Raw genomic sequence first — 19479 nt, 5'->3', positions numbered from 1 at the left:
TATTTTAAGATAAAAAGTAAAAAGTAAAAAGTAAAAAGAAAAAAAACTACTGTAAACAGCGAAAAGTTTATTTCTCTTAGTAATCATTACACAAATATCGATGATTAAAACAACATGTATCTTGCGTCGCTTAATAAATTATCTTATACTATGTTATCTTGTGTTAATGCACGAAAATTTATATCCATTAAACCTAATAAACATTCAATGCCCAAATTCAGTAACACAATATAAGCGTGAACTTTGTGGAACGTAAGAATTTATTGCTCCCGCCCCAACAAGAGCGAAGTTGTGGCATCGATTTCTTGCTGATAGCCTAGCCTAGTCACGTTTGAGAGTGCCTTCAGCACAATAAGTTCAAAGTTCATCAATATGGTTCCGTAGCGACCAATGTTTGTGAGCACGGTCATTGATATGACCAAATAAACTCTGAACATTAAAGACACATATAGCAAATAGGGTCAGCATAAGCTATCTATCCGATCCATGTCACTGTATGTCAGCGTGGAGTTGTCGAAATGAATCCGGTGATATATTTTTGATCATCTCTACCTCCAAAAAGTTTAGTTTTATCTATGAGTATGTTCTATTCGTAGTTTGTGTGTAATTTTGGAAACTTCCTTCTAAGCCCTCGATTATAATTATCTTCTTTTTTTAAATTGGCTTTATCCCGCGACTCAAGGCTATGTTCTACATCTACCCCAAACAATAAGGCGTGTTTTATCGTTGCATACTTAGCAAGTAAATATGTGAATCAAACGCATCCCTCGAGAACTTCTAGACTATGTTCTACATCTGTATCAAATTTCAACAAGATCCATGCAGCCCTTCTGAAGAAGCCTTCTAGGAAACATCCATAATATTACAAAATATTATGTGAATTTATAGTTAAAATTGAAGCAATTCGTAATGTCAGCATATCTCCCGGCTTGGATGCATATTCAGATTCATTACGGAAGTAATAGAAATTTTTGGTACAAATGTTACACTTGAAGTTCCCAAATAAAGCCGTAGGTTCAAAAAGGAATTCTTTGGTAAGGATGAGAATGTGTCGTACAACAGAGCGCCGCACGGGAGTTATTTGTTGGGTAACAACAAATGCGTTTCCATCAACATACCGCACCGCTATAATCACAGGAAGTTTTTCCCCTGTCTCCGTATCACTTTCCTGCCATGCGAATTAATGTCTGTTTAAATCTGAAGCAATTAGCCGGATTACGTGTAGTGTAGGGAATCTAAACACATTTGCAGCATTTTATGTGTCGGTTTGTGTGGTTACTAGGTGTCACCCGAGATTTCGTTGACGCGGAATTAAAAAAAAACTTAATAAGTAGTCTGTATGTTCTTCTAGATTATGTCCTACATCTGTGCCAAATTTCATCAAGATCGGTTAAGACGTTCTGGAGATACCTTCAAACAAACATCCATCCATCTAAATATTCGCATTTATAATATTAGTAAAGTTTATGAGTAGAAAAACTTTTAGGTGACGGAATTTTAAGCAATGAAAGCGCGAAATTTTACCATTAAAGTTTTGGGTACTTTCAGTGTTCAAATTCTCTTCAGTATGAAAGGTCATAATTTTTCTAGTTGTTGTTTGTATACTGTAGTATAGAATACAATATCAACAGATTATAACAAAGGTCCGTTAAAAATCTCAGGATTGCTATAAATGCGAAAGTTTGGATAGATGTTTGTTATAAAGCATCTTCAGAACGACTCAACGGACCTCTATGAAATTTGTCACATATGTTTTTTTTTATTTATATCAGAAGGCGGCAAACGAGCAAGCGGCCACCTGAAATCGCTAAAATAGCAAAGTGACCGTTGCCCATAGACATACGCAATTGCATATGCGTTGCCTACCTTTAATCGATGGAGGAGAGGATGCACAGAAAGAAAATATTTTCCCTTACCATGCATCCTCTCATCCGGAAAGTCCACTTCCACTTCCCATCCTTTCCTTATAAATAAAGGGTGGGAAGGGAAAGAGGACTAAATTAGGCCTCCTGGACGCACAATCATGAGACGAAACGCGGAATTTCTTCCACTTCACGCTTGTTTTCTGTGTGGTGGTGGTATTTCACCGGGCGAACCTGGCCAATTTGTGCGAAGATGTTAAAGCGGGTTCTACCAATTTTAATGTAACGTATGTATACCATAGTTTGGAAGAAGGTTTCTTAATAAGCTTTTTTTATTCCGCGTTGACGGAATCGTCGGTAATAGCCCGTATTAGTAACTTATTGCTAAAATTATATAATATTAAAATAAATTATGTCATATTTCTGGCGCCAGTAATCAAACTCTATTTGCTTTACGTTGTCAAACAATGAGCTAGCGTAAACAGAAATTACATTGTATAATATAAATGTTTACAATAGTCGGCATTAGCACGATAATATTACATTATCAAATTACAAATGTGTAGTATTTGTAATTATCTATTTATGGTTTGCGTTGTGATGATACTGTCCATTAATTATGTTTATTGCAGTGTTACAAAATTAAAAAGAACGAGATACAACGAAGAAGTATTTAGTATATCATAGCTTACAAATTTTCACCTATCGTATTTAATCACAAATACATATAAGAACTTTAGATATTAAAATAAGTAAATAACAACGGCAAAGAAAAGTGTTTTTTTTGTATTATTTTCACGCTTAACAGTTTACTTTTTACGCATATTAATATTCGATTTAGATAAAAATATGCCAAGTGGCTATAAAAGTAAGCAAGCGCGTACATACGGCTCGAATTGAGTCAATCAATAAGATCGCACTCGTCGGCTTCACGATCATCAATCATACGCAAGCGGATCCTTTTGAGCTCATAAAAAGTGATGGCACAGTGTCGTGTACATATTTATGAAGTGGCCGAACGATCTGCAATTGATGGGAGAGCCATTCATCAGTCGAAAAGGAACTGTCGCACCGAAGTCGCCGGTGACGTCGCTAAAAGTGGATAATGGATTGAGCTTCGCGACGTGATACCGTAATGACCCGTCATTACGATTTCTATTTCGAAATGAAAAGACTATTTTTGAAGAACTCGTGGGAGTTCGCGTTTTGCTTTATACTAGTAAATAGGGCAAAATGACCCGCTAAGTATGCTTATCTACGGGCGTTATTTCAATATGACTAAGTTTATGTTAGGAAGTATGGAAATGATTTGTGTCTTTGGAGATTTTTATTGAATATGTTTAAAATCATTGCTGGACTGTTAGGGTGGTTTTAGAACAAAGTTGCTATAAAACTTAACTTTTGTGGTAAAACATCAAAATATGGCGTGTGAAAGTCGTGCGTGCGGTATCGGCTCGCGTGTCCAGACATTTTTTTCATTTAAGTATTCGACAGACAACCTAATTCCTAGGCGCTACTGTCTGGAAGCCGAAAGATGGCCAGTATTCAAATTGGCCAGTTTGAATGCGAATGCGCACGCAATGTAGGAATTTATGAGGAAAACTTTCGTGAGTCATTTGCAAGCGTATTGAATTCCATTGCCATTAAGTTAATTGGAGTGTTTACTTTGTTGTGTTTAGTATTCTACATTCGAAACACGGAATCGAATTTCCCAATTTTCCCACGGACAAGAAGTATTAAATAGTTGAAAATATTTGATCAACATCGCACTGTCAAGATTTAAATAAACTTCTATTATGGTACGGTAGCTAGCAACGTTATTATTATGTGTAGCATTTAGAATCTAGATAAGAATAAGAGTAAAATTTGGAAAAGAAATACAATAACTTCAAATGTCAAATGCTCAGGTATTTTTATAACGTCACATGTTGGAATTCTCTGAATAAAAATCGTTTACAATTTGTCTGAAAATATTGCATTTAAAGCGAAATCTACGAATTGAAAAAGGATTTAATAATAGAGTATATGTTTTTTTAATGTTCTCTTATATTGTATTCTTAAATAAATTTGACTACTTTTTGAAATAGTTTACGATCAACGATTAACCTGAACCTACAACTAAAAATTGGTAGTATAAATAACAAACAAATTTTGCAATACTCCATATGAAAAAAATGGGAGATAAGGTCGCTTTTTGTTTGAATATACATTTAAATCCAACACCCGGCTTACCCACGATGACATATGTGGACGCCCGGCTGCGTATTGTTAGCGCCAACGCAAACATTTCTACAACATAACAGGTTCCAAGATAAAATACTACAATATATTTTTTCTATTCAAATCGTAAAACTTAAAGGCCACATTTACAATTATAATTATTTTTTTAATTCTATGCCAACAAAGATTTTGTTCCTAACCCACTCTATGTGAGGTTGGCACAACAGGTTTCTGTCCTCCAAATCGATCTATTATTCGCCATAACAGTCACTGAATATATTTTTTATGTTGAGAATTTTGCTAACGTATTCTCTTTAAGAATTAATTTCAAAAGGCTGGCTGGAAAACTATATAATTAATGATTAATAATTTTCACAAAATAATCCCTTTATTCACGTGTCGGTGGTTTCAATCTGCGGTCTGTCGATTCAGAGCGAAATTTAATTTGATTTAATTTAATTATTCCATCAACGGCATTTCGTAATTAATTATTTTTTAATTTACACATCTGTTACATATTAATCCCTCTATAAAATTCACTTTTAAAATAATTAACAATGAAATAAATAAACCATTATTCGGATAAATTAAATATCAATAAGATTCCAGCAATATTTTCTATTTAATCTCCTCGTAGTTTCAAAGCTATTAATGTCGGCACTTATTAAGAAGCAGTACGTCCTATCCCCGACAGCAGACAACAGGAAATGACGTTTTCATTGCACGAGGGAAAAGTTTTTATTGCATTTTGTTATACTAGCACTTGATTAAACAATTTTGTTGTTACTTTTATTCAATATCAAGTATTAAATATCTTGCAATCTTATATATAAAATTCTCATGTCACAAATTTCGTACCCATACTCCTCCGAAACGGCTTGACCGATTCTCATGAAATTATGTGAGAATATTGAGTAGGTCTGGGAATCGGCCAACATCTATTTTTAATCCCGCGCGGACGGAGTCGCGGGCGACAGCTAGTAAGATTATAAAAACAAATTATTCTGCAAAATGACACCAAATAAAATCTGACCAAAAGAAAGTTTAACACGTTCAATGCCACCGATTCGTATGGCGAGTTTCTATAAAAAACCATAGCGGCATGGAACGTGTTAACGTCACCAAATAGGTCATTTGCTGTCCCCTGCCGGTAATACCACTTGAATAGCTTGTTAATATGAGTACTACACATCCTAATTTCACCTTCATTGAGCGATTACATGACGTATGTTCATTCGGTGCAGATGTATTGGCACTGTGTCAAAGTACGGCGATACGAAAACCAAGGTTAGGTCACATACAGACTAACAAAATGTATGTGCATTATACATGTGTTTGCAAGTCTGTACGCTCTTGTATTCAATGTTAAAATCTGATTCATGTTGCGAAAATATAGCACAAATATTGTTAATTTTAGATGTAAAGATGACTGGCGTTATTGTACGGATACTGAAAGTATTCCTTCAAACAATTTTAACTTTAACATTATGTTTTTTAGGTTTTTAATTTTTTAACTATCGATATACTAACACGACCTTAAGTGTAAAGAAAATTAAAATTTTGTTTAAAAAAATTAAGGAATAAAAACATGTATGTAATTCGAATGCGAATAAGACAATTATAAAACGTTAATATTATTTAATATAAATTAATTAGTTGAAAACAAATATGAATGTTATTTTTACAATCTTATAAATTATAGAAATTCAACCGACTCCAATATATTGATGACACTGGCTGAATCATCAAAAGTCATTCATCAAGAAATAAAAAAAGAAAATAGAGGAAATATACGCAATGTTATTAAATCCACTTCATTTCAAATTTAGAACGCTTCAGTCTCGATTGAACTCGCGCGGCGCGTACGCCGCTCGCGTGCCCGACGTTCGCAAATGTTCAAAGAAACTCTTTGAACCGTTCAATACAAGTGCTTATAAGATACAATAACAGTGAAGTAAAACACACAATATTCCTTACTATAAATTCCTGTTTATAAATTATTTGTCATAATTCCTGATTAATGTTATCTATAAATACAAATAAGTATTGTTTAGACACAAATCTATGGATATAAATGTGTTAGTTTGCTCTAACTATAAATAATGAGTCAAGTTATTGGTTAAAATTATTGCGATAGTGGCCAATGTTTATAAAGCGGTTACCCAGACTGACTATTGTGCATATCGTAAATATTATTACACGGTAGTTAACGACGGGCGGCTGCAAGACAGCGACTGTCTTTCTGTCTTTTTATGATAGTAAACTGAACAAGTATAGCTTTTATGTCTTTTTGTTTCGAATATTTGTAAAATAGCTGTCTCACATTATTATTTCCATATTACGCCAATAATACAGAATCTCAAATGACACGGGTTTGAAAAATCTTTGTCACTTCATTCATACACATACGTATTTGATTTTTGGTATATATAATAATGTTTTCCTGTAGTATATATAATAGTATGAAAGGAGATTAGAACGTCTTTTATCTATATAATGCGCTATGTAACTCTTTAAAGAGATAATTAATATTCAACATGTCGAAGTATGTACTTTGCTATCCCATTTTCAATCTATATTTTGTAGGAAATATATGTTTATATTTGCTAGTATCTATACACCTGTAGTCAGAGTAAATGTGGGCGAGAATAGTAATCTAATTTATTTACGCAACCAGAAAAGTCGAATAAAAATTGTGTGTGTAAATTTATTCTTAGTACACTATGATTTACATTTAATTATTTTAAATATACTCATATCTATTTATCAATGTGCACATAATTTTATGGTATTTATTTTCATGTAATAATATGGAGATATTTTTTTCAAATATTTGTATTAAAAAAAAAAAAATTAGTGACACTTTCCAGTCTCAATGAGAATTGAATTGCACCTCTAACATAGGTACTAATAGAAATTATTCACGCGATTCTGGTAGATAGTCAATTGACTTAAATGTCATAATATCGTGGCGTCTAATATAGTTTCAGTGTCTGGAAAGTGTTCTTTAGGATATAAGGGGAGTGCATCGACTTCGTCTGCGCGGTTTTGTTACATTCGTGACATTAACGTTTTAGTTCGTCTCGTCTGCGGTCTGATTTATTTTGATACGCAACGCAAATGGTCATAAGTCATGCAAATATTATCTTTCAGCGAAAAGAGTTACATCTCTTAGAAGTCATATGATATGTAACTCTTTTCGTCGGATTGATTATGTTAAGGTTTTTGGAGTCAATTCAAGTGTAAATAATACGAAATAGAAAAATATATAATAATTAAATATCTCGATGTTTGTTTTTAAAACACTTTTCCTTTTATTTTCATTTCCATTTTTAAAAATTTTGAACAAACTTTGAACATCAATTGAAAATTCAAATGTATTTGGTTTAGATAACATTTTGTTTAAAATGAGGGATGTTTTACCCTTATCAATTAGTATCGTTACACCTGTCCTAAACATATTTTGGTGAGGTTGATTTTCGTACGATGTGGTAAAATATCTTTGTATTTGACCTAGATTGTATTAATGAAATTTTGAAGTGTTTCTGTAATTCTACATATGATTTTGTACAGTCAGCTACATAAATAATTACACACTTATCAAACCTTGGAAACTTTTATAGGTCTTATGATCCAAAAAAAGTCGTCAAAAACATGTAATTATAGTCGGAATTATACAGACGGATGCCGGTATACATATTTTTGAAAGCGTAAGCGTACAAGTTTTTGAAGCTTTATAAATGTATACATTTTTATGCAGCTGACTGTACTGGGTTTGAGGCAGGCAGTAAAATGTTATAGTCAGTACATGATCTTCGTGGATATGATAGAATAGATCATCTAAATAATAGATGCAAGACTTTTCAAGACGGCGAGCATGTGTAATACATCATGCGTTCTGTTCTCATTTTTAAACAGTTGCTTCTAACGTTTGTTCGACTTTCAAAGCTAAATTTATATCTGTCACAGTACAAAATTACTAATACAATATACCTACAAATATGTTAAGTTACCGAATGAAAAAAAATGTTTGTAAAAATTTTGTTAAAGCTATTGTATTTTGTACCGTGATTAAGTTAGAAACAAAGTCCTGTATTGCGCAACACATTTGATGTTAGAAAAAACAGATTACATTTTCCAATGGAATACGTAAACTACACCATATGATGTCATAAATTTATTATACGCAGAATTTATAACAAAACGTAAACAAATAAAGCGACCATTTTCAAGAGATGATATGTATAAAACCGAATGCTCGACAAAATCCTTGCAAAGAATGCAATATACGTTCACCAACAGCCACGGATTTCCAACGAATTCACTTGGTATATTTTTTGAAAGATTTTGCCGTGAATTCCTGGATTACATTTAGTTCACTAGTTATTCAAATAAGTTACCCGGTAATAGGTGTAAAAATAACAGCAAGACTTATTTTTTTTATTACGTCGTTATTATTAAAACATTTTAAAAATACTGTAGGTATATAACGAAAACATTTAAAGGAGTCAACGCTACGCACAGACCTAACTCGTAGTTATCTAATTGTTTATTTAGCGTTGCAGTAACACATTGCTCATGAAATCGGATTCTATGTAAACGCCCATCGCGTCATCAGACACAGACAATCGTAATCCAACTATTGAATACTCCACATTCTTTTTGCAGCGTAATAACAAAAAACATTGAGTAATTGATTATTTACATTAAAAACAATGGAGTGCGGACGCCTTAGCAGCGGACTGAGTTGGAACGGCCATTCTTTCTCGACGTCCAATCCGAGCATACCATCCGTCGTAATAGAAGACTGCTGCAGCGAACAGGGGAAAGACCAACCTGTGAACAATAATTACTACATCATCTACCCAGAAGAGGAAAGCGATTTAAACGCTATCGTCGCAAATGATTCAAAAGACATCGATAAGAATCCTCGTACTCCGCCCGAGGAAGTTTTAAATGTCGAGATAAGTGAAGACAGGGATGCTATAGAACTAATGAAGGGAGAAGCAAAAAAGTTGGAGGATTATAAGTTGTACGAGGCAGTTAACGACTTCGACATTGAGTTGGAAGGCGGGGAGGCAGTACCCATAGTGTACGTGGCAACAACGCGCGCCGCGCGGCTGCAGCGGGCCTTGCGTCTCGCCGGACTCAAAAAGGTTTGCTTGCTTTTATTCTCCGCCAAGTATTAATTTTAGCCTCGTTCCTTTTACTTTGTGGGTAAAATTTAAAAAGCGTTTTGTTGCGCTTTATCCGTATCGGTAAAGTTTTGACAGTTCATTAACAAGAAATGAAGAATACTTTTAATTTTTTACCATTTTTCTTAAACTTTCAGACAGTTTAATTATTTAAGAAGAGCTTCATAATGATATAGCGTTTAAAATATTTAAACGGTCAAAACGATAATGGAGAAATAATTATTTTAAATTCGTGTTAAACTCATAATGTTTATTGCATTGTATAGTAATGTTAATTATACATCGACAACTACAAAAATACTCTGTTTCGCAACTTTATTTATCATTTAATTTATCATATTTTTCAAAGTGCATCCGCTTTATTCCATCTTTGTAGTACTTATATCTGAATAAATCGTGCCCTAAATATTTAAATCGACATGTAGATGTTAATATATGTAGTTATAATACAAGAGCTAGTGAGATCCGTCAATGGACACAACACAGACCATTAGCTCTCCGACGGCCCCCCAATTAGGCGGTGATGCACACGACTAGTTCTTTTGTTCCTTTAACTCGTTGCGCATTGTTTTCTCTTCACCAACGTTGCGAGTTGCCAGTATGTACGTTGTTAGTTCTATTTACATTCCTTTTTCCACCTTTTTAGTTCCTGTACTTTAATTACAAGGAAGTTTTAATATTAATATTTCATAGATGCGTTTACTTTTCTTTTCAATTTACAGGTTCCTTATTCATTAATTAATGTTTTATTCATTTACCATGTGTGTTGTTCTGTTACCATTTTGTTAATGTCGTTATTTTATTATCTAGCCAGTTTTATTGGCCTTGGCTCCTGAATTAGGTTGGTACATGTTTCAAGTTAATAGTCATATACAATATCAAGATCTAAACTGCACATCTCATCGTCATTACACGATGATTCGAGTTTGAGTGCCGCGGGCATTGCTAACTATAAACATAATCATAACAGCCCGGAGTTACAGACTCTGTTCAAGCGATAATTACGCTTTGGCTAGTTGAATACTTCGATATATTTTTGAATTGTTAAAATCAATTTTTGTACCGAGAATTGTGTGTCAACTTTAATGGAGAGTTAGGAAACTCTCTCTGATACTTTTAGCAAAACTGAATAAGTTTAGCACAACACTAACATACTATAATTGCGGGAGTGATTGAAACATATCACTATCTATTCGCACAACTGTGCATACTTTAACCGTGTTTCCTCTTATAAAAAAATTGCCACCTACATTGTCAAGAATCTTGTATTAAATTTATATTCATCATTAATTTTTAATCAATCCATTTTCACTATTAAATAATTTTTTCCAAAACTGTCAATAACATCTTTCTTTGTGTTTTGGCACTAATATTTTATCTTACGAACAGTGGCAGATTTAAATAATATAAACATCGATTTAGCATTCATTTATTTTATCAAAGAAGATACATTTCGGTTGAGTACACGAAATTAGGTTATCGTAATGTAAATAACTGTGTTTATACGCTTCTTATCGAGTCTCTTTTTATCGTACACGTAAATAAATGGCTAAAAGGAATTGATATTTACTTTTATAATACTAATAAGGTTACAGCACAGTGAATGCCATCCAATTAGTAAACAAAGTCTTAGCTAAAAGTCTAAAAATAGTAGTGTTTTTTTTATAAGAGAAGGGGACAAACGAGGTGATCAACGACACCCATGGACATTTGCAACACCAGAGGAACTGCAGATGCGTTGCCGGCCAGTGTTGTGTCCGTCACTGATTTTTTTTAAATCTATAATTTTATTGTCTTTCATTATCGGCAAAATAAATAAATTTCAAACGAATATATTGTGAAATTCAATTTCACCGCATCCCGAAATGCAAAAGCGATTCCCGAAATCTGTCCGGTTGTCGGTAACTATTCAAAGCATTTGACACAAAGCACGTATAAAGCTCGGAATTGGAGCGCGATCAATTTTTAAATAATTCACTTGAGCGTTGCTAATTTTGTTTGCTAACCGTACTCAAATATTCCATTTGTAAACAAATTGTACTACAATATTTAATTTGAATATAATTTTTACTTTGTAAGCGTAAATGTTTGTTTTATAATTTTTTAAATCTAACATGAAAAGTTTACTTCGTCGAGTTCGAGGTTTTACTCTGTGTGTATGAAATGTCGTATTTCACGAACTTATTTGGGTTACCTACTTATAATAAACAATTTTATTTAAAAAAATGTCGGTTTGTCTTCCTATCCATTTGCAAGTTTGCGTTTGTTTCGAGTGAACAGCTGAACCGATTTTGACGGGAAGGTAAGGAAAATAGCTCATACGTAGGCTATTTTAATTCCACGTTAACGAAGTTGCGGACAACAGCTTAGTATTCAAATATATTTTTATATTCTAATTATTAAACCGTGAAAGAATTCCGAGAATTATTTTCTTTGATCACTCAAATTGTAAGAAAATAGAGAGCACTCGTAGCTAACTTGATTTCTTTTAAGTTTTTGTTAAAAGAACGAATATTAAGTATAATTTTTACTGTTAACAAACCGTGAAGTATTCATTCAATTAGGATAACAGCTTGTTTTCTTTTTTTTTAGGAATCACAACATAACTCTTGTAAGGTGATTGTGAGTTAGCAGAATGGGATAGAAAATAGACTCATATAGTTACAAAAAAAAACTCTGAAAATAATATTTATTTATTTCTTTCATAAATATGATTATTTCAATCTTGAATATATTATTACATGCCGCATTTTGACTTCAAGAAGTGAAATAAATGTTGAATAGTTTCAACTCTTAATTGCCGTGTAAAGTTTGCGTCGTATTTAAACTATCTTTTGGAGACGGCTCGGAACGAACCGCAAGCAACTTGAATAACTTTGAGGTGCAGACCGCTTGTTTTACGGTTGCCATGGTTACTTGTCTTTACTTAGTCATCGCAGTGTTAAAGTTAGTTCTGTGACCGAAATAGTCTCGAAAATTCTATAGAAATTAATTACAATTTTTTGGGAAGCAAGGAATAAATTTGAAGAAGTTCGTTCACACTTATATGTATCCATATTTTTAATAAATGTGAACATACTAGATATCGCCCGCGACTCCGTCCGCGCGGAATTAAATATTAAAAACATAATTAGTTAGACTATGGCCTAATCACTCTTAACTAAGGGTATGCTCGGAGCCCCTCGGTGGGGACGTATAGTGAGCTGATGATGATGATGATGATATGTCCTTCCAGACTATGTTCTATATGTGTGCCAAATTTCATCGAGGTCTGTTCAGCCTTTTTCGAGATACCTTTAAATATCCGACCATTCGTCCATCCAAACATTCGCGTTTATAATATTAGTAAAATAAGAGTTTAAAAATGTACTGCAGTTAAAAGTGTATATCTGTCTTAAATTGAGAGTTGTAATGAAAATTTAGCTTTTAATCAGTCGCGCGTGAACACTCTAGAAATGACACCGACTTCCTGTTACACAGACGGATTTCTAGACAGGCGAATATTTGTCCAGAGTTATTCACTTCTATGTCGTATGTTTTAAGGTTGAAAATCGATTATTGATATTAGAGGATTGTCGTAAATTCGCTCTTGGCACCGATGTGACATTACTCGTATGCGAGTTCACATCGCCTGTGGCTAGAAGCGACTTTCATTGTGTCTGTCTGTATGTACTATGTTAAAACGTTGTTCAAAATTATAATTTGGAAATTATAAATCATTTTTAGGTATCAAGAATCTCGAAAATATGTTTGAAATGAAGGTAAAAACTTTACTATTTATTTTATTGGTGCTTATGGAGTCGAATATCTTAGTTAGTTTTTTTTTACTTTTAAAGTTAGGTTGTGTTATTTTTTAAATTAGAATTAGTTTAATTAAAAAGAATTTTAATATCCCCAGCATTTGTTAACTGATTTATTAAACTAAATATGTAGAATGAATAAATTTATGTACACTTTTAAATGTATATTTCTACGTTTTTAATATTTTTCCTGCGTAATGGCGTCTTCATTTTTGTTTTAGAATAATTATTAAATATAAGTTTTACTAAAATACTTTTAATACAATAACCAGAAGCCTTTTATTCGAGTTACAAAGGTCAAACAATACAAGTAATAAGAATTCTAGCGTCACATTTCTGCTTTGCTTTTGTCGCCTTTTGTCCTGAATAGAACACACGATTCGTCCTTCCTTTTATTCTCTTTTGACAAAACAAAAATATGGAAATGTCTGGTGCAAACGAAATTTGCAACGACAAAATTAAAAGTTTTAATTTGACTATTTCGTAAACCACAGAAACTCTGGTACAATGGATGCTTTGTGCTGGTTGCTGTTGTTGTTTTGTGTATTAATTATATTTGTTAAAGTTTCGTCATTAATTGATATGTATATAACTAATGCTGTGCCCGCGGCTTTGTCCGCTTATTTTTCTTATCTTATTTTTCTAAAATAAACGTAGCATAAGCCACTCCTTCTCATCAGCTACCATCCAATAAGTCTCAACAAAATCCGTCCAGTCATTTTAAAGATTAGCCGACGAACAAACAGACAGTCAAAAATTGTAAAAAAATGTTATTTTGGTGCATGTACCGTACCGTATATGTATTCATATACATGTTGTAAAAAATAAATTCAATATTACAAACAGACAATCCAATTTTATTTATATGTATAGATATAAATTATAACAATTTTCAATACAAATGTATTTATGTGTCGAAAAATATATTCAAACTTTAATAGAAGATATTGAAGAAAATTTTTCAGTGCAACTTTTATACATTTAGGGTCTTTTTAATAATTTATTTGGAGAATGTTTTCAGACTAATGAAGTTTATTTTTAATTCAGGAGGACTTGAGCCAAGCGTTCTCAGAATCTCAATTGGTTTCCTGGCAAAATGTCAAATAAAATTGAAAATTACCTTTACCAGTGTCATTAACCTTATTTTTGATTATTTCGAAATGACAATCTTTCTGAAGATTCTATTGTTTTACTTAGATATTTATAACTTTTTTTCGTTTTTATTTTCACTGTACAAGGAATTATTACGTATCGATTCTATGTAGATTAGTATTGAGGATGCGATCGTTAGATAACAAATTTAATTGACGTGTATCATGAATTTGGAAGTTAATATAATATAAATTGAGCAACTAACGGCTTGTTTCACAATGTCGACGAAAATTGCCTGATTTAACTGACATATAATACATGAAGTATTAATAAGTCAATTAGTTTGCGTTTGTCAGCTTATTTAGATATTCACGCAACTTTATTTGATACAAAGTACCAAGTAATTTTTTAAGATTATTGAAACAGGTCCTTAGCCGAAGGATTTGTTGGTTAAAAACATCAACGAAGATCGACCCGGGACTTATCAATTAGATTGTTTTATTGCCCTAATGAAATATGTATAAAACATAACGTTTTTACTGTTATTATCTTGGACAAAAGAGATAACAATATACAGGGATTTTGGGGGAGGGCGCAGAAACTTACAGTTAATGTCAAACTTTTCGAAGTCATTGCCCTGAATTGAAAAAGGAACACGCTTGTTAACTTACCTCCAAAAAGAAAAAGATGGATTCTTTAACATTGAAATAATATCCGTTTAATTTAAATAGAATTATTACTTTTCTCTGCGGTTTCTCATCAATCTATTTCGCATTAATCTATAACCTAATTATCTTTTTTTTCTTTTTCTTCAGAGTTCAGGGGCAAAACGTGCTTTTAGTAACAAACTAATTAATTTTTACTCATTTACAAGACGTCGTGGGCCGTCTTCGAATGACTAAACATTATGAGACTCATTTTTCTTTCTTTCACTTTTTAATGGAAATTTTCTTAGTATAATGTCGAGACTGTTTTTTATTAAGAGGAATATTCATAACGGTAATATTTTTCACACAAAGTAGATTAATTGATTTCATTAAGAAATTATCCTTGTTGTATTTTTAACAGACTTCAAGAAAGAGACGAAGTTCTCAAGAGTCGAGACAGACTTCGAACATCGCGTTTATTTATAAAAATGATTAATTTTATTATCTTTTGTTTCAGGTAAGCGAGAACATCTGCGTTAAGCTATAGTAAATGTTTTATACTATACATTAAGATAGCATTGATAACAGTAAGTATAGTCATCCTACTTATTTACTTTGTAAAAACAGAGACGGCAGTATTAGGCGGTAGTAATCCACAGTAATAGTGTGTCGCGTTCGTTACACGACCAATATTAACCGCGTGTTATCCGGGTACAGACTGACAGTATAATCTTGTGAATCGCTACTTTGATTTACATAAAGACGACGTGAATTCTGAAGTCCGATAGCATCGCTGTCGAAAGTCTCACAACGACGTGAAGACATTCACAATCAATATATTCACTTATAAAATTTAAGCCCTTTCGTATACAAGATTTACGTTGCATCTTCGACTGTAGAGAAAATTCTGTAGAGGCTCTTACAAATGCACGCGTCGTCAACAATTTATTCTTTAGTCGCTAAAACCAGTCGCTCGCAACTTCTTTGTCAAAATCCTTGTAAGAAAAGTAGCTGAGATTTTCAAGAGTACCGAAAAGACTATTAGCGTTGACGATGCAACGTTGTGTGTACAAAGCGCGTACCTCAAAACTCGCGACGTTCATTAGTTTCGAATATTTACGTTGTCTGATATATGTACGAAGTGGCTTATATAATAAGTATAGTATAGTAGTATATAAAGTTTTATTCTTGTACTTGAAATGTGGCAATGAAAACTTGTTAAAATCGTTTTAAAAGCAAATGAAAATAAAAACGTAATAGTGTAACAAATTTTTATTTGAAATATAAACAATATTTATTCTTTTGAATACACGAGCAATCTGTTGCTCTAGTCGTATTTGATTTTGGTCCTTATATCCCGTATCAATAAGAGTCAATATGTTTTGTGGCAAAATTTAAAGTACAAATTTGATTGAGTAAAGTTTAGTTTTATGTTCTACTCCATGACGGACACTGTTTTTTTTTTGTTTTATTTCACATCATGCCTGAAATTTTTAGAGAATATCATAACAAAAAAGAAATTAATAATTAATTGGGGCTTTCATTTCGAACCATTTCAACCAGTAAAGCCAGATAGAACATGCAGTATAAAGATTGAATACATCCACGTTTAGGAATTATTACTAGATTTAATTTATAATTCATTTACTTTTCTTTCTAATTCAGAAGTTAAAGTTTATTTAATGGCTGTTATAGAAGGCCAGTTATAACTCCGGTATTCGAACGCTTTTGAGACAATTTTAATACAGAGAAAATATGTAAAGTTAAGTCTACATGGACAAGAAATTTAAAAAAACATTAACGGTGTGTTGGATGAGAAAGCAGTATGAATGTTTGATAAATTTTAAAATCATATTAAATTCATGCTCTATTTTGGAAAATAATACTAAAGGCAAATAAAAATTCACAACGATCTAAAACGATTCTTCGTATGTAAGGCAACTTTTTATTTTGTAAATCTTAGCAGATAAAACAGATATAAAAAATTAAGGTTACTTTTAAGAAAGTATTTTGTGCATAGTGACTTATGATTGGTTAAAATAAAATTGTAAAAGAATTTTCGTTTACCGTAAATGTAAATACTTCAAACACTAGTGCGTGTGAACTATGCTTAAACAAAGGTCAACGACCTCGGAAGTTTTCTCCACAGCTCTCGTGCGTCTTCATACGTTTCGCAGTAACTTAATTAAGCTAACTTAAGCGAGGAAAGTCGTCATTAAAATTTAACACGCACTGGTAATAACTGGTAACAGCTGTGACCTTTTTTAGGTCAGTAAAATTTATTACGCAGTGAGAAATTGTTAAATCTAACCAGCTTGTTAATCCTTACAAACCTCTTAAGGTTAGACTAACTATTTGTTTAAATGCTAATAGAATTCGGAATATAGGGTTTCCAGTATATGACTTTAAGCATATGTATGTAAGTTGCTACGAAATTTGAGGCATGTGTCTATCAATTGTGTTTTTTCACACGTTTAAGATAAATATCACACAAATAGTTTTCATTTTAACTTTAAAATGAGTATAAAAACAGAATTTTGTTAGCAATAGTCTAAGAGACCGTCGGACTCAAATGCTGCGTTAATAATTTGGCGGAAAAGGATTTTATGAAATTCCCGTACGCTACCGTTTTCCCACTACACAGAAAAGTCTATTTTCCGCTGAATATTTAAGTGAAAATTCGTTTAGAAATGTACCATGCGCCTCGATTCAAAATGCTTCAAATAAGGTCTGATTTTGTGCTAAACTATTTTAAGTTTTATACCAATGTGATAAGATCACAAATTGAATAGCATTCTCAATTATTTCTTTTTCAAGATGTTTGGCGAATGATCCGATAATTTTTTTATCTGTTTTGCTCTGGCTTATTAGAGCATGTTTAACTTCATTCAATCTGTATTTCATGATTCACTTATATTATTTTATCAAATACGTTCTATAAAACCAACTTCAACACTATTATACAAACTTTTTGTTAATTTCATTGAATTATTTAATAGTTTAAATATTGAGGCCCTAAGAGTAGAGCAACTGTTTGTTTCTTCGTATACATAATCGAAAAGAAATATCTTCGCTGAGTTAAGTTATTAGTTGAGCTATCTTACTAATATCTTACCTCTTACTAATATAAATGCGAATGTTTGGAATGTATGGATGTTTGTTTGAAGTATCTCCAGAACGGTTACATAGATCTCGCTGAAATTTGGAATAGATGTAGAACATAGTCTGGAATAAGACATACTAATAAGGTGTTTTTTTTTAATTCCGCACGGACATAGTCGTGGGCAACAACTAGTTAGATATAAAGTAAAGCTTACCACAGATTATGTGATGTGGTCTTTAGATTACATTTCCGCATAGTTTGGTATTCTCATCTTAACTGGTTCATTATGAATTTTTCTCACGTGAAGAGAGCTCATTTCCTCATTAGACGATCCACTTGTTCATTACAAGGACTTAAGCTTCCTATTCATAATCCAAACTAATTATTGCTTAACTAACTAGCATAGCTGCACTCAGAAAATTGTAATATCTTTAGAAAATAAAATTTTATTATACTTTTATGAGATTAATGAATTGGTTAGCATATCTTTCCTCTTACTAATATTATATATGCGAATGTTTCTAAGGATGGATATTTCTTAGAAGGTATCTCCAGAACTGATGCATGGATCTCGCTGATATTTGGCGTAGCTGTAGAACATAGTTTGGAAGAACATATAGGCTACTTATTAAGTTTTTTTTTATATATTAGATCTTTGGGATTATTTTATTTGAAATATATCATAGGAATAATTTCTTTTACTCAAACTTATGAAGCCTTAATTTGTGTAAGATTATGTAGATCGCGTGTTAACTCACGTCTCTAGTAGAATGGCGCAATCAAACCTTAAGAATGTTAATTGACTCCCTTAACAATTATGTTATTAACGCTTCGCAATCATTAAAATTATTTACTGAGTTATAATTTTAACAGACCTTACTGTTTGCTCGTTTTGCAAAATCCAGTCAATTTCGTATCATGGAAAATTCCGTGAAGCGACTCCCCGTTGAAATATTCGCGAGCGAGTATATTCGGGAGATATTTACGGCTCAAAATTTACTTCGTCGGCACTGACTGATCAAGCGTTACGGAGTTAATGACGCGATCTCTAAGCCCTGATCAGAACTGCCGGGATTGGATACACGATTGTTATTCATTTTACTCTCTTGCAAAAAAAGAATAACTCTGTAGAATATACAAAATGTACCAAAATGAACAGGAAATAAGACGTGATAAATATGAAAGGTTTCGAAAGTTATCGTGGTTACCATATATATAACCCTAATAACCGTGGGTTTTTGAGATCAAAATCTCTGTATAAAACATATCGTCATCCCTGTCATTGACAAAAACTAGATAATAATATGTTTTAAGCGATTTCGATCTCAGAAACCCACGGTAATATAAATAAGTTTGTTGAAATTCAATTCCTTGTTTGGTATATTTCGATGAAAAAATTGTTACCAACATAACAACCAAATACTGTCTTCCATATATACGGACGTTAGAAAAAAAAACTGATAGGGATATGCAACAGTGCGATAATAATACGGTTAGCTTGGCAACAAGCCAGGAACACTAGGTTCAAAGCGGCTTAGACTAAACTCGAGCGAGAATAAT

At 32.5% G+C, this 19479-nt stretch overlaps 1 protein-coding gene across 5 annotated transcripts in view; it reads left to right on the top strand.

Moving 5' to 3' along the window:
- Window positions 1–19479, top strand: part of ASPP (Ankyrin-repeat, SH3-domain, and Proline-rich-region containing Protein) — a 184673-nt gene that overhangs the window by 92640 nt on the left and 72554 nt on the right. The window contains exon 1 of one of the 5 annotated variants that reach the window (XM_013317480.1): window positions 8599–9238. The exons of the other annotated variants lie outside the window; for them this stretch is intronic. Coding sequence (XP_013172934.1) covers window positions 8798–9238 — 441 coding nt within the window. The 5' untranslated portion in view covers window positions 8599–8797. Of the gene's footprint in view, window positions 1–8598; window positions 9239–19479 lie in introns of those variants that run through there. 5 annotated transcript variants of the gene reach the window in all.

Source organism: Papilio xuthus, unplaced genomic scaffold, assembly GCF_000836235.2.
Source record: "Papilio xuthus unplaced genomic scaffold, Pxut_1.1 DF826938.1, whole genome shotgun sequence".
NCBI lineage: Eukaryota > Metazoa > Arthropoda > Insecta > Lepidoptera > Papilionidae > Papilio > Papilio xuthus.
This window is presented reverse-complemented; position numbering and strand designations above follow the sequence as displayed.